Here is a 16,745-nt window from a genome sequence, read left to right as displayed (position 1 = left end):
AACAAATATCCAGATCTCAGGTTGACAGACTCATCCGTTGTGAGCATTCACCTAACCATCATTTGTACGTTTGTACGTTTAGCCCACGATGCAAACGACTGCCAAGAATGTAGAATCTAGCTCTTGAGGGTCAAGGACACCTCACCCTCCTCGTTTTTCCAGTTCCTGCTAGTCGGATGCGCCATGTGGGGACTCTGACAAGCAGAATTGTAAAGGTAATCACAGGAGAAGCAAATTCTCACTGAAAGGCGAATGGAGAGGAGGACACAACGAGCGCTTTGATTGCCTGCCTCTGCTTTCGTATATGAGGCAGCCGGTGCTTTTGGCTGGCAGCCCAGGCCGGGCTTTTGTAATCAAAACATGATCCTGTATGCGGTGCAACCAGTACTGAGACAGGCCGACGGATGGCTCTCCTCTTTTAGCCCTGCTGTGGAATCTGCCGAGCTTCGCCTCTGATGTCCAAAATGCACCGTTCTGTGAGTGCCGCCTTTGTTGTAACCTGGGAGGGTGGTGGGGGAGCCATTCTTGCATTCTGAAAAAACCCAAGAAGTGACTATATTTTCCTCTGCTTTTTCTTTTCCTTAAAACAAAAATTTGCATTGTTGTCTCAGAGTCTTTTGTTGTCAGCCAGCAGATTGTTAGCTTGATGACTGGGGAGGGCAAAAGAAACACCCCCCAAGGTGGCTTTCCTGCAGGAGATTGTTATGGGGAGTCCAGTTAGATTCCCTACTCCCCCCTTCTTCTCCCCAAAGAGAGGGAAGATGTATTTTTAGCAGAAATAAAAACAAAACAGAATCCTGGGGAATGAAAGACGCTTCCCAGAGACTAGGAGGCTGGAGTGGATGTACCCATCTATGCAAAGACTCGCAGTGCTCTGCCTGACCCTGTGAAGTGCTGGACTGAGGCCCAATCCTATCACTTCCCAACCCCTAGTGGTGTCCCCCCCCCAGTATCTCTCTTTCACCCTCATACCACAAACAGATGATTCGTGGCATGAGGGTCATTCTAGGCTCTGAAATCCTAGCAGGAGCCATAATCTGAGGAAAACATTCGGTGACTTTCGATAGTATAGAATCAGTGGGTAGGGCAAAATTTCTGTGAAACTTTTCCTTTCCCACCTCATGCTTACCTAGAAACATAGAAGATTGACGGCAGAAAACATAGAAACATAGAAGATTGATGCCAGAAAAAGACCTCCTGGTCCATCTTATAATATTTCTTGTATTTTATCTTAGGATGGATATATGTTTATCCCAGGCATGTTTAAATTCAGTTACTGTGGATTGACCAACCACGTCTGCTGGAAGTTTGTTCCAAGCATCTACTACTCTTTCAGTGAAATAATATTGTCTAACGTTGCTTCTGATATTTCCCCAACTAACCTCAGATTGTGTCTCCTTGTTCTTGTGTTCCCTTTCCTATTAAAAACACTTCCTTCCTGAACCTTATTTAACCCTTTAACATATTTAAATGTTTTGATCATGTCCCCCCTTTCCCTTCTGTCCTCCAGACCAGTGTTTCCCAACCTTGGCAACTTGAAGATATTTGGACTTCAACTCCCAGAATTCCCCAGCCAGCGAATGCTGGCTGGGGACTTCTGGGAGTTGAAGTCCAGATATCTTCAAGTTGCCAAGGTTGGGAAACACTGCTCCAGACTATACAGATGGAGATCATTAAATCTTTCCTGATAGGTTTTATGCTTAAGACCTTCCACCCTTTTTGTAGCCCGCCTGCTTGGTTTTGACTCCCTTCCCGATCCCTTCAAACTTTGTCTGATATTAATGAAGATATCTCTGCCTGATAGATTCTCTCCCCCTCTTCGTCTTCCAGTGGCCTCTGGGTTTTTTGTTTCCCCCGCCCGCAGGGAGCCAGCAAACAAGCTTTCTCATTCACAGCCACAGCACGTTTGTGCTGCTAGAGCCATTTATAACTCCCTGCCTGAATCACTGTACCATGCGGCTTTCTGCCGGCGAGGGCAAAAGGGGGTGTCACCTTCCATTTCCAGTGCCCACCAAGCCAATGTTCTTTCCAGTAGCTTGGCAGCGAGAATATCCCCTGACTGCAACACAGCAACAAACAGACAGAAAGAAAGAAAGAAAAAATGCTGACTGTGTGAGGCGAAGCCTGGATCAGTGTGCACCCAATCAACGAGTAGCCGGGTTTAGAGTACAGGGCCTCAAATTCTGGGGCATTTCGTTTGAGTCCTTGTTCTCATTATTTTGGCTCCTGATGCTGCTATCTCTCTGTGACTCTCCATTCATTGGCACAAGTGAAAAACAAACAAATAAATAAATGATGAGACATGTGATCTCAGGTTCTAATACTATATATCCTTCTTTCCCGATTAGAAATACTCTTGTTCAATGTTACGGTAATCATCTAATTATAAATGTGGCATTATATTATAATTATGTATGTATGTATGTATGTATGTATGTATGTATGTATGTATGTATGTATCTATCTATCTATCTATCTATCTATCTATCTATCTATCATCTATCTATCCCTCTATCTCTCTACCTCTCTACCTCTCTATTCCTCTCTCTATCTCTCTATCCCTCTATCTCTCTATCCCTCTCTGTTTATCTCTCTATAACTCTATCTCTCTATCTCTCTATCTCTCTATCCCTCCCCCCTCTCTATCTATCACTATATCCCTCTATCTCTCTGTTCCTCTCTTTCTCTATCCCTTTATCCCCACTCTCTCTATTCTCCCTCTCTCTATCCCTCTCTCTCTCTATCCCCCTCTCTCTCTATCCCTTTATCTCTCTATCCCTCCATCCCTATATTTCTCTACCTCTCTATCCCTCTCTCTCTATCTCTCTATCCCTCTCTATCTCTCTATCCCCCTCTCTCTATCCCTCTATCCATCTATCTCTCTATCTCTCTATCCCTCTATCCCTCTATCCCTCTATCTCTCTAACCCTCTCTCTATCTCTCTATCCCTCTATCCCTCTATCTCTCTATCCCTCTCTCTATCCCTCTATCTCTCCATCTCCTTCTCTCTATCTCCTAGCTGGTTAGATGCGAAAACAGTACTTTTCTTACAAGGTAGTCCCTGGATTGTAGAGTCTAGTTTGGGCAGAAAACTGTGAGAATCCTTGAGGTAAAACTGGTTTTTAGTTGCACTTGCGTTGTACTGGCTACAGCAGGCCAACAGTAGCTAGTGCCATCATCATTATTAGTAGGAAATGTCTGTGATAGAGGTATCATTTTCATGGTTAAGGCTCATAAGCTGGGCTACATCTTCTCCATCTTATTAAAAGGTTTTATCTGAAAGCCTCAATTGACCAATACGGTGAGCAATGTGGTCAATATCTTAAAGGTTAATTTAGTGATTACCATGATATCAAAAAAGTTTGGAATGCAAAGGGATAAATATAAATCTGAATTCATCAATTAATGAACAAATATGCTTTGTGTGTGTGTGTGTGTGTGAAATGAGGTGTAAGGAAAAGCATATAAAAGACTTGAATGTGTGTTGTCTCATCTTGAAGCGAAGGCGTAGAATTATTTGTGAATGAAAATGTGTGTCAGAAAAAAATGAATTTGTTTTGTCTAGGATGTTGTAGGTATTTATGAAAGTAGAAATCTGTAGGTTAATTATAGCCGAGTGTTACACTTCAGTAACAATAAAGAAAAAGCCAGATATGTTTTTTTGGAAATATTGTGCAATAATCTGAATTAATGCAACCTGGAGAGAACAAGTGATTTGCAAGGGTGACATAAATACGTAGGTGGGACTGAGACAAACACAGGAAGAATGAACTATTGCGAGAATCAAGAATACATGAAAAAGATGACTGGCGAGTATCTGCTTAGAAAAATGTCTGCAGAGGTAATGGATAGGAGATATAGTAGTTTGTTATGAGGAATGAATGTTGAAAGAAGTAAAAATAGTATATACTAAAATATACTTCGCCAATCCTGATACATAGAATGAGAATTGGATACCTGGGAAATAACATAAGGTAAACGCAATGGGAATAGGGTGCAGGTAATCCTCGACTTATGACAACCACTGAGCCCAAAATTTATGTTGCTGTGCAACAGGGTTAAGTGAGTTTTGCCCCATTTTATGACCTGTTTTTTTTTTGCCAAAGCCGTTAAATGAATCACTGCAGTTGTAAAGCAAGTAAGACAGTTGTTGTGTGAATCCATGGCTTCCCCACGGACTTTGCTTGTCAGAAGATTGCAAAAGTTGATTGCATGACTCCGGGACATTGCAATCATCATACATATGCATCAGTTGTCAAACATTTGAATTTTGATCATGTGACCGTGGGACACTGCAATGATTATGTCATTGTCTTAAGTCAGTTTTTTCCATGTTGTTGTAACTTCAAATCGTCACTAAATGAATTGTTGTAAGTAGAGGATTGCCTATGTTTAAGAACTGTATGGTGAAATAAGAAGAGAGGGTCATGCATGAATGAGTGATTATGGATAGGCTATAAAAATAAATAATCAGTGTAGTCTTCCCATATAATTCTTGCAGCCTGTCTCAGTCTTCTTCCTCTTCCATAACATTATTTAAATTCACTGCATCCATAGAGGCAGAAACTTTTAAAATTAATTTCTGGTCGACTGTTCAAAAAATTTACTTCAGTACATTGAATGTTAATATACTGCTCAAAAAAAATAAAGGGAACACTCAAAGAACACATCCTAGATCTGAATGAATGAAATATTCTCATTGAATACTTTCTTCTGTACAAAGTTGAATGTGCACAACAGCATGTGAAATTTATTGTCAATCAGTGTTGCTTCCTAAGTGGACAGTTTGATTTCACAGAAGTTTGATTTACTTGGAGTTATATTGTGTTGTTTAAGTGTTCCCTTTATTTTTTTGGGCAGTGTATATTTTGCTCCATTCTAGTAAGTCAAATTTAAGTGTACTTCTCTTTTAATTGTAACCTTTAGTTCCTTCTGTTTCCCTCTAGTGTCCAACTTTCAAAACTCCATCTTCACAAGATTTTAAAAAAAGGATTCAAGACAATAACAATTTGCCAAGGAAGGAATTTTTCAATAAATTCCACTGAACGATAATTTTCTCAGATTTTTCTTTTCTCTAAATTTGTTCACTTTGTAGCTTTGATTTGCAGCTTGATTTTCCTTTAAAAAAAAAATTTTATTTACATGTAAACAATTGAACTACAACTTACAGTACATTACTTACAGTACAGACAAAAAATTAAAAGACGAGTATGTAATATATCTCCACTCTCCTCCTGAGGCTGGTTTAATTGACAGCCTCCTTAATTTAATTCTTAGCGGTATTATAACCAGTGTTCAATAGTGCATAGTATGCAATATTACATTCTTTGGTTTTTGTTTTACTATTTGAAATCTTATATTCCATTGATTAAACATAGAAAAGAGTTATATTAAGGTTTAATTCTTAAGTTGTTTGTGTTTATTTGTAACGTTTATTGTCACGCAGTGCTACTAGTAGTTATTCTTTTATTCAACCATGTATAAAAGTCATTCCATATTTGATAGTATTTTGAGTTATCTTGTTCTTTAAGCTCCATTGTGAGCTTGTCTGATTCAGCACAGTCCAAATTTTTTTTTAATTAAGTTGCGTTCGTTCGGCATAACTTCATTTTTTCAGAATTGGGCTATGGTTATTCTTGTTGCTGTTATTAAATGTTGTATAAGATAGTACTGTTCCTTTTTCATCTGTTTTTCAATAATACCAAGCAAAAATATTTCCTAATTCTATGCCAATTATTTCTTTTATCCATTTTTGGAGTTTCGACCAAATTCCTTTAACTTGTCTACAGGTCCACCACATGTGAAAGTATGAGCCATCTTTCTCTCCACATTTCCAACAATTGGGTTTCAGATTAGTATACATTTTTGCTAGTCTTGCTGGTGGTATATGCCACCTGTAGAACATTTTAACTGTGTTTTCTTTGTATGAAGTGGACTTCGTAATTTTATAGTTGGTGTGCCATGTTTTTTCCCATTGATCTAGTTGGATTGTATGGCCAATGTTTTTAGCCCAAGCTAACATATTACCTTTAACAATTTATTCAACATTTTGATATTCTAATAATATTTTATATATATATTAGTAATTGATTTTTTATTTATTCCTAATAAGATTTTGTCTAGTGGTGTATCGCTTTTCTATATTCCATATTTTACTATATCTGTTCTTAGTCTGGATTTTATTTGGTAGTATGACCACCAATCTATTATAATTCCTTCCTCTTCTAATTGTGTTCGTATTTCAAACACCATTTGATTAGGAAATCACTATTAGACACGTGGCACCTAATCAGGAAACAACACTACACTAAAATACCGCTGCGGTTCTCGAGTATTGAGGCAATAATCTATCCAAACACCTTAAGTCCACCAAAACTGTTAAAATACTCACAGCTACTAGACAAAGAAACAAAATTAAAATGCAGTTTGATTTTCCATCTTCCTCCCTGTATGATCAAACCACATCACTACACTAGGGGTGAGTTCTGGGTTCAGGTACTGCTGGTTTATTTAGGGATGTGCTGCGCGGGGCGAGCATTTGCACCCAAGCACAGTACTTAAAAATGCTTCTGTGCATGCACAGAAGCAAAAACAAGATAGTGGCACCATAGGCATCCTGAGAGAAACGGCTCAGGGGCGTTGCAAGCCTAGGTCACTGCCAATTCCAGCGACCCAGGCTGCCGTGTTACTAACAGTTCTATAGAACCGGTCTGAACCAGCAGGAACCTCCAGACCTGCATTTCTTCTAGTGTTTCCCTTGATATCTACTCTGTCCCTGACCATACCCAGTGAAGATGACCTGCTGTTTCTGGTAGTTAGTTTGTGTACAGTACAGTCTCGAAGACCAACAGGAATCGTATGAACAGATAAGATTTAAGAAAATAACCCAAACAAAACATGAGCATAGCAGCAGGCTTTTCCTTATATTCTTGAACACATAATATTCAAAAATATGTAGCCTCTAGTAAATATATTTCACTAGACTAGACTAGACAAGACTTGACCTAGACTAGACCTAGACTAGAGTAGACTAGACTAGACTAGACAAGACTAGACCTAGACTAGACTAGACTAGACTAGACTAGAGTAGACTAGACCTAGACTAGACTAGACTAGACTAGACCTAGACCTAGACTAGAGTAGACTAGAGTAGACTAGAGTAGACTAGACTAGACAAGACTAGACCTAGATTAGACTAGACTAGACTAGACTAGACTAGACTAGACTAGACTAGACTAGACTAGACTAACTGGTCTAGACTAGAATTCTTTATTGGCCAGGCCTGATTGGACACACAAGGAATTTGTCTTTGGTGCATATGCTCTCAGTGTACATAAAAGAAAATATACATTTCTCAAGAATCATAAGGTACAACACTTAATGATTGACATAGGATACAAATAGGATTAATTTAATGAATTTCATACACATTTTCTCTACAATCTTTGTTAGTATTTGGTCCTTATATGATGTATACATTTCATATAGATTTCTAATTATGAAATTGGTTTGCAAAACTAAAGGGAAAATGTTGATTTAGGGTTGTAACTTCATCTACGGTTGTGAATAGATTCCAAAAATTCAAATTAGGTAAGTCTGCAGTAGCATGCAAATTGAACATCCTATCCATTGTAGACAAATACCAAGACCTTCCTATATAATATATTACAGACAGCTTTCCATATAACTATAATAACTACCTCCGCACAGTGTCTTGGTATTTTTCACTCTTATGGAATGTGGTTGGGCCACCCCATATTTTTTGCATTATGCGGCATTAAAAAAGCACCTTCACAATGAACATTGCTTCAGTTCCATTCTGCATATGTACATACCTAATACTCCCATTTCATGATGCATTGCCTGGAGCTTATCCACATAATGAATATACAACAGATTTAAAAAGTATCTGACCAAGTAGTATTCAAATCATGTTTGAAGCAGTTGCACAAAAATGGTCATGAAAATTCATCGGTTTGCAGAAGTGACCAATTCACTCTTCTTGCCAGCCTGATGGAAGATAATATTAGAATCTTGTATTTCATTCTCCTGCAGGGAAAATTATTCAGCAGAAATAAAATTTGCATGCTAAGCTGAAAGTCTGTCACCCTCAATTTATGTATCTTTTTTTATTAAGAGCCAGATTAAATGAAAAATATGAATGTGAAATTTTTACTGACCAACAATGTTTTTCCAACTCTGTAAGTTAGGAAGGGCCTCCTTGCAGCCCCTAAGCCTACCTGGCTGTAACCAGCTTGGCTCCATAAATCCCCTGGTCGTCTCTTGTCCTGGTTTATTGCTTCAATCTAACCTTTCTTTACGGCATACAAATCTAAATAATAATAATAATAATAATAATAATAATAATAATAATAATAATAATAAAAAAAATTTGAGGCTCAATTGTGGTTGCTAAGTTGAGGATTAATTGTAATTACAATGCTGCTGGGGGATAACAATGGAAGGTTTCTTCTATAATGGTATTTTTATACATTTTTTTTTAAAAAAAACCAATGTTTAATTTTGTTCAGAATGAATTAGATTAGATTACTACAGTTGGAAGAGATTTTGTAGGTCATCTAGCCCAACCCCCCACTCAAGCATGAATCCCTACACAATTTCAGACAAATGACAATCCAACCTCCTCTTGAAAGTCTCAAATGTTGGAGTTCTCACAATCTCTGCAGGCAAGCTGTTCCATTGGCTGATCGCTCTCACCGTCAGAAAGTTCCTCCTTATTTCCAGGTTGAATCTCTCCTTGGTCAGCTTCTATCCGTTATTCCTAGTCTGGCCTTCTGGTGCCTTAGAAATCAGCCTGGCACCCCATTCCTCTCTGTGGCAGCCCCTCAAGTATTGGAAGACTGTTATCATGTCTCCCCTGGTCCTTTTCTTTGCCAGACTGGCCATAGAAACATAGAAACATAGATGTCTGACGGCAGAAAAAGACCTCACGGTCCATCTAGTCTGCCCTTATACTATTTTCTGTATTTTATCTTAGGATGGATATATGTTTATCCCAGGCATGTTTAAATTCAGTTACTGTGGATTTATCTACCACGTCTGCTGGAAGTTTGTTCCAAGGATCTACTAGTCTTTCAGTAAAATAATATTTTGTCATGTTGCTTTTGATCTTTCCCCCAACTAACTTCAGATTGTGTCCCCTTGTTCTTGTGTTCACTTTCCTATTAAAAACACTTCCCTCCTGAACCTTATTTAACCCTTTAACATATTTAAATGCTTTGATCATGTCCCCCCCTTTTCCTTCTGTCCTCCAGACTATACAGATTGTGTTCATTAAGTCTTTCCTGATACGTTTTATGCTTAAGACCTTCCACCATTCCGCCATGCTCAGTTCCTGCAACCACTCTCCATATGCTATAGTCTCCAGTCCCCTAATCATCTTGGTTGCTCTCCTCTGCACTTTCCCCAGTGTTTCAATGTCCTTTTTGTAGTGTGCTGACCAAAAGTGGATGCAGTATTTTAGGTGTGGTCTAACCAGTGATGGGCTTCTATGGGTACGGTCAGGTACACAGTACCAGTAGCAAACTTTTGATTTTTTTCTTTTTTTCCCTTCTGGGCTCTGGGTATGTTTTTCCTATCGCAGTAAATGAGGTTGAATGTGTATAATTTTAGAAGAGCTGTGCGTGCGTGTGTGTACATACAGTTTATATAATAGATAATCAGGGGTGGGCTACTGCTCGGACGGGGGGGGGGAACGACGCAGTGGGGTAGCGAAAATGGAGCTTCACCCCAGAGCACTCAATTTGTACTGAAAGATGTTGAAACAAAATTTATTATTTATTTATTTATTATTTGGATTTGTATGCCGCCCCTCTCCGAAGACTCGGGGCGGCTCACAACAAGTGAAACAAATCATAAGTAATCCAATTAATTAAAATATTTAAAGATTTAAAAAACCCCATATACTAACAAACACACACACAAGCATACCATGTATAAATTAAACATGCCCAGGGGGAGATGTTTCAATTCCCCCATGCCTGACGGCAAAGGTGGGTTTTAAGGAGTTTACGGAAGGCAAGGAGAGTAGGGGCAGTTCTAATCTCCGGGGGGAGTTGGTTCCAGAGAGCCGGTGCCGCCACAGAGAAGGCTCTTCCCCTGGGGCCCGCCAACCGACATTGTTTAGTTGACGGGACCCGGAGAAGGCCCACTCTATGGGACCTAATCGGTCGCTGGGATTCGTGCGGCAGGAGGCGGTCTTGGAGATATTCTGGTCCAATGCCATGAAGGGCTTTAAAGGTCATAACCAACACTTTGAATTGTGACCGGAAATTGATCGGCAGCCAATGCAGACTGCGGAGTGATGGTGAAACATGGGCATACCTAGGTAAGCCCATGACTGCTCTCGCAGCTGCATTCTGCACGATCTGAAGTTTCCGAACACTTTTCAAAGGTAACCCCATGTATAGAGCATTACAATAGTCGAACCTCGAGGTGATGAGGGCATGAGTGACTGTGAGCAATGAGTCCCGGTCCAGATAGGGCCGCAACTGGTGCACCAGGCGAACCTGGGCAAATGCCCCCCTCGCCACAGCTGAGAGATGGTTTTCTAATGTGAGCTGTGGATCGAGGAGGACACCCAAGTTGCGGACCCTCTCTGAGGGGGTCAATAATTCCCCCCCCAGGGTAATGGACGGACAGGTGGGATTGTCCTTGGGAGGCAAAGCCCACAGCCACTCCGTCTTATCCGGGTTGAGTTTGAGTCTGTTGACACCCATCCAGGCCCCAACAGCCTCCAGGCACCGGCACATCACTTCCACTGCTTCGTTGACTGGGCATGGGGTGGAGATGTAAAGCTGGGTATCATCAGCATATTGATGATACCTCACCCCATGTCCTTGGATTATCTCACCCAGCGGTTTCATGTAGATGTTGAATAGTAGGGGGGAGAGGACCAACCCCTGAGGCACCCCACAAGGGAGAGACCTCGGAGCCGACCTCTGACCCCCCACTAACACCGACTGCGACCGGCCAGAGAGGTAGGAGGAGAACCACTGAAGAACAGTGCCTCCCACCCCCAACCCCTCCAGCCGGTGCAGAAGGATACCATGGTCGATGGTATCGAAAGCCGCTGAGAGGTCGAGGAGCATCAGGACAGAGGATAAACCCCTGTCCCGGGCCCGCCAGAGATCATCCATCAACGCGACCAAAGCGGTTTCCATGCTGTAACCGGGCCTGAAACCCGACTGCTGGGGACCTAGATAATGCATAAGCCACGCCCAAAATTTTGGTAGCCCATCACTGGGTCTCACTAAGTATTGTTAGCAATACTTAGACTATCCACGGTTGACCTCTCCAGGTTCCTAAGAGGCCAGTACGGGGCATACATAAGTGCACCGGTGTGCCTTTCGTCCCCTGTCCAATTGTCTTTCCTTCCTCTCGCTCATGGCACTGGACCAGAATATCTCCAAGACCGCCTTCTGCCGCACGAATCCCAGCGACCGATTAGGTCCCACAGAATGGGCCTTCTCCGGGTCCCGTCAACTAAACAATGTCGGTTGACGGGCCCCAGGGGAAGAGCCTTCTCTGTGGCGGCCCCGACTCTCTGAAATCAACTCCCCCCAGAGATTAGAACTGCCCCTACTCTCCCTGCCTTTCGTAAACTCCTTAAAACCCACCTTTGTCGTCAGGCATGGGGGAACTGAATCACCTCCCCCGGGCATGTACAATTTATGCATGGTATGTTTGTGTGTATGTTTGTTTAGAAATATGGGTTTTTAAAAATATTTTAAATTATATTTAAATTTGTCATGAATTGTTGTATCCTGCTGTGAGCCGCCCCGAGTCTGCGGAGAGGGGTGGCATACAAATCTAAATAATAAGTAAATAAATAAATAAATAAAATAAATATATATTTTCTTCCTTTCATATATCCTCTCCTATAAGTTCACTTTTACCCTTATATGTCTATTTTTCTTCCTATGTATTTATGTATTGGACAAATGAATGAATGAATGAACGAACGAATGAATGAATGAATGAATGAATAAATAAACAAATAAATAAATAAATAAAGTAATTAACTAAATTAACGAAGTACTAACAAGTACTTGTTATTGACATGGTCTCAGCAGAATGACAAATGTTGCAATGGTCATACAATGATTAACAGAATAAATAATATTCTGTATTATTGTCCATTGATGGAATGCCACTAAAGATTCTCTTTGTATTTTAGGATGTGGCTATGGATGATGCAGTGCTGCAGAAAAAAGAAGAGAAAGATGTCGAACTGGATAAAAAAATTCTAGCTCTGAGGAAGAAGAACGAAGCTCTCATGAGAAGATATCAAGTATGTATGAACTCTAGCTTCTCCTTTCTAATGTGTTGCTTAATATCGCACTAAGTACTTAGACTTATATACCATTCCAGGGTGTTTTACAGCCCTCTCTAAGCAGTTTTACAGAGTCAGCAATATTGCCCTAGCAATCTGGGTCCTCATTTTACTGACCTTGGAAGGATGGAAGCCAGAGTCAACCTTGAGCAGAGTCAGGATCAAACTCCTAGCCTTTGGCAGAATTAGCCGGCAATACTGCAGTCCAACCATTGCGCTCTTAATGTGGTTTCAAATCCTTTAATTAAGCCTTTGATTCAATTTATAACAGGTTGATTTGAAAGTTGTATCTGTTCAATTACCACAAATACTTTACAGCTCAGTTGGTGGCAGCATAGTTATTACTGAGATTGGAATTTCAAATTACCTTTTTAAAACAATAGTTCTTTACAACAGAACTGAAAAAAATATTAAGAGTATATAAAAACCACATTTTAAAGAACCAAAGCAAACAGATTCACAGGTTTCACTGCTACTGTCTTATTCCTCTTAATATCAACTCTTAATTGCTGTAGTTATCTTCAGGAAATAGAACAATTTAGAACAATTAATCAGTGGAATAATTTGCCTCCAGAAGTTGTAAATGCTCCAATGTTGGAAGTTTTTAAGATATTGGTTAACCATTTGTCTGCAGCGGCATAGGGTTTCCTGCCTGAGCAGGAGGTTGGACTAGAAGACCTCCAAGGTCCCTTCCAACTCAGTTATTTTATTCTATTCTAAAAATTTTGGAACAAATTCTGGAACAGCTACTCTGCAAGAGAATGTCTAGGGTCCAGATTCATAGATTACACTAAACCACATTGTTTTGGGTTTAACATTTTATACGCATTGATTCAAGTGCAATTTGTTCAACAAAATGGTATCCAGGATATTCAACCAATTATAATATGGGGGAAATGAAACAAAAATAATGTGAGTTTTGCTGGTGCCTGTAAACAGTTAGGTAAAAGCAAAGGTAACAATAGTCTACTGACCTTAATTAGAAGAATATTCAGAATATATAGCTGTAAGTCTATTGTTTCAGGACCAGGATAGATGTTCCACTAGCCACAAACATTATGCGGATACCATGTTATAGAGAGAAGAGCATGCCCAGAGCCCACAAATACACATCCCCAATACACTGAACTACAAAACAGCTAACCACACGTTAGCTGAGCATGATTGTGAAAATACAGCTTTTTATGATTTTACATCCAACTTCACGAGATAATACAATAGCAAAGCCTTGATGTTTATGCAAGAACTCTTTATGGGGAACGTATAATTTCTTACAGCTTCTTTATGTTTCTTCCTTTTACAATGCCCTTTCTAATGTCCCCTTGTTTTACTATTGGAAACTGACCTGGTAAAATATTTAAATGTCACTTTTTCAGGAAATAGAGGAAGACAAGAAACAAGCAGAACGAGAAGGAATGGCTGTCACTTCAAGGAAGGCTCGGCCAGATGGCCTTACCATCACCATCACCAAACCACATCATGTAAACACACGCTCACCCTTTATTTTTGCTGAAAAAGAAATGTCAGATTAGTATAGCAACGTGGGGCCCACGCCCCATAGGGGGGCAATTTGATTTTTAATGGGGGCAATTGGAACCTTGTTTAAACGTAGTTAGTGACCTTTTGCATAAGAACATAAGAAGAGCCATGCTGAATCAGGCCAAAGCCCATGGAGTCCAGCATTCTGTGTCACACAGTGGCCCACCAATTGTCCATGGGGATCTTGAGCAGAAAGAGAAGGCAAGACCCTCCCTTTCCCTTGACCCCCAACAGGTGGTACTCAAGGGAATCCTGCCTGCCTCAACCAACATAGAGGCAGCACTTGGACATCCGTTTCAATAACCACCGATACACTTGGCATCCATGAATCTGTCTAATCCTGCCTTGAAGCTATCAAGGCTGACAGCTGTCCGACCTCTTCTGGAAGTGAATTCCATAAACCAACAACCCTCTGGGTGAAGAAATATTTCCCTTTATTTGTCCTCACTTTCTTACCTATGAGCTTTAGGGAGTGCCCCTTCCTCCTAGTATTGCATGATAGAGAAGATAATTTTTCCCTATCCACCTTTTCTATCCCATACATGATTTCATACACTTCGATCAAGTCACCTCTTAAACGCCGTCTTTCAAGGCTGAAGAGACCAAGGCGTTGCAACCTGGTTTCATAACCTCTGCATGTATAGAATTCATTTTTTGAATAGTAAGAATTATATGTCATGCGGGGCATCAGGGTTTTAGAGATGCTTAGGTGGGACATGGCGAAAAAGAGGTTGGGAACCACTGGTATAGGACCATGATGGCAAACCTAAGGCACATGTGCTGGAAGTAGCATGCAGAGCCATCTTTCTGGGCACACGAGTCATCGCCCGTTGTTCTTCTGGGATCTGGCACGCCGGCCAGTTGGTCTTCATGTGCATGGGAGTGATGGAAACTGGAAGAACAACCACTCGCACGGATCGGAAAGATGACCTGGTTTCCAGTGCATGCATGCACGCCAGCTAGTTGGTCTTCACATGTGCATGCGCACCAGAAACCGGAAGACCAGGAGGTTTATGGTGCATGCGTGCACCAGAAACCAAAATATATTTTTCCTGGTGTGCACATGTGCCCCAGGTAGCTGCCTTTCTCATTTCCGGCACACACATCTACATGCATGCCCCATTTCGGTACTCAGTGCTGAAAAGGTTTGCCAACACTGGTATAGGACCGGGGTCTCCAATCTTGGCAACTTTAACACTTGTGGAATTTAACTCCCAGCTTTGCTTTGCTGAGGAATTCTGGGAGTTGAAGTCCATAAGTCTTAAAGTTGCCAAGGTTGGAGACCTCTGGTATAGGAGTTTCTAGCTACCGGTAGTAGTAACAGGCAACCTTTGCCTTTTCCCAAACATTCTTGCACTGTTGGGATGTGATGGTGTTTCAGCGTAGTTGCTCCTTTTCTAGTTACTGCTGGGCTCCAAGCTGGACTCCCACTAGCTTGTGATCCTGCTTGCTGAATGCCTGCTTGTCAACAGCTGCCAATCTACAGATGTCACCTCCGCTTCTTCATCTGCAGGTTGTTTGTTTTTTCATTTCCTGCTCCACACACCCCTTTTTCTATTTTGTCTTTGCATTTGCTTTTGTAAAGTCAAAAGACTGGATGGGGTGAGGCTGCCTCTGGACATCAGTACATCCTTGAAAACATCAGGGTGCGGCTCAATTAGCCAAGCAGCTGGAATACTCCTGAGAAAATAAGAGGCGTGAACATCTGGATGAATGTGGGAAAGGCAAAGAATATATTTCTGGTGACTGCAGCTACTTTTCCAAAGTACAGGCTGCAATGACAACTTTACTTGCTCACATTTCCCAATCTAGTGCCTGATAGGTGTGATGGATTAACTATTTATATCATACTTCACCAGCTTCCATATATGTAAAGGTGGAAGAAACTGACCAGAGAAGGTAGAAAACCTGAACAACCAGGTTGGTCTTGGGCAGGCAGGGGCTGCTACTTACCATTGCTACTGATACGATGCACACGCAGCTCTGCCTCGCTGATGTCCACCCATGTACCGGTAGCGAAAATGGAGGTGCACACAAAGTACTGCATCTCCAGCGTGCGCCCCAGTGAGATTTTGCTTCTGTGTAGTGTTGGGTGAACCGAACCCGCACAATTCGGGTCCGTATCAAATTTTGTGGTGTTCGGCATGCTGGACCCAAATCTGAATTTTTTAAAAAAATTCGTGCTCCGGTTTGGTGTTTGTGGTGAACACCGCGAAAGCCACCGCCCGGCTGTCATCTGCTGAGAAGAGGAGGAGGAACCGGGTGCCGGTGGCAGCGGAGAAAGGCGAACACCGGGGAGCTGTTGGCTGGTCAGGAGGCTGGGAGGGAGGCACAAAAGGAGCTGGGGAATCCCATGAAGAGATTCCGGGGGCAGAGCTTTGATGTCACGTATACCGGCAGGTTGCTAAGGACGCCAAGGTGATCACTTCCTGGATTCCATCCTCCCTCCATTATTCTAGTGCCGCCCCCGGAATCCAGGAAGTGATCACCTTGGCGTCCTTAGCAACCTGCCGGTATACGTGACGTCAAAGCTCCACCCCCGGAATCCCATTGTTTTTTATTTTTACGGATTCTTTATTTTTATTTAAAGGACGCCGCAGCAGCGCCGCAAGCAAAGGGAGGTCCTTTCACATAAAAATAAAATAAAAATACGTTCAGGTTTGGCCAAATTTTGCGTGAGGTTCGTCCAAACTTGCCAAACCCGAACACCGTTGGGTTTGCCCATCACTACTTCTATGCATGCACAGGAAACAAAATTTTGTGAGAGAACGCATGTGTGCGTGAGATTTTAGCAATTTTTTTGCTTTTGCGCATGCAAAAGTATTGCTGAAATCTCACACACAGATTTTAT

The 16,745-nt window shown here is 41.4% G+C and overlaps 1 protein-coding gene across 1 annotated transcript in view; it reads left to right on the top strand.

Moving 5' to 3' along the window:
• The first annotated feature begins 3,766 nt into the window (after window positions 1-3,766).
• Window positions 3,767-16,745, top strand: part of CCDC9B (coiled-coil domain containing 9B) — a 73,291-nt gene continuing 60,312 nt past the window's right edge. The window contains exons 1-3 of the mRNA XM_070740470.1: window positions 3,767-3,841; window positions 12,200-12,313; window positions 13,732-13,836. Coding sequence (XP_070596571.1) covers window positions 3,767-3,841; window positions 12,200-12,313; window positions 13,732-13,836 — 294 coding nt within the window. The remainder of the gene's footprint in view (window positions 3,842-12,199; window positions 12,314-13,731; window positions 13,837-16,745) is intronic.

The sequence above is a fragment of the Erythrolamprus reginae genome, chromosome 1 (genome assembly GCF_031021105.1).
Source record: "Erythrolamprus reginae isolate rEryReg1 chromosome 1, rEryReg1.hap1, whole genome shotgun sequence".
In the NCBI taxonomy this organism is placed as follows: domain Eukaryota; kingdom Metazoa; phylum Chordata; class Lepidosauria; order Squamata; family Dipsadidae; genus Erythrolamprus; species Erythrolamprus reginae.
This window is presented reverse-complemented; position numbering and strand designations above follow the sequence as displayed.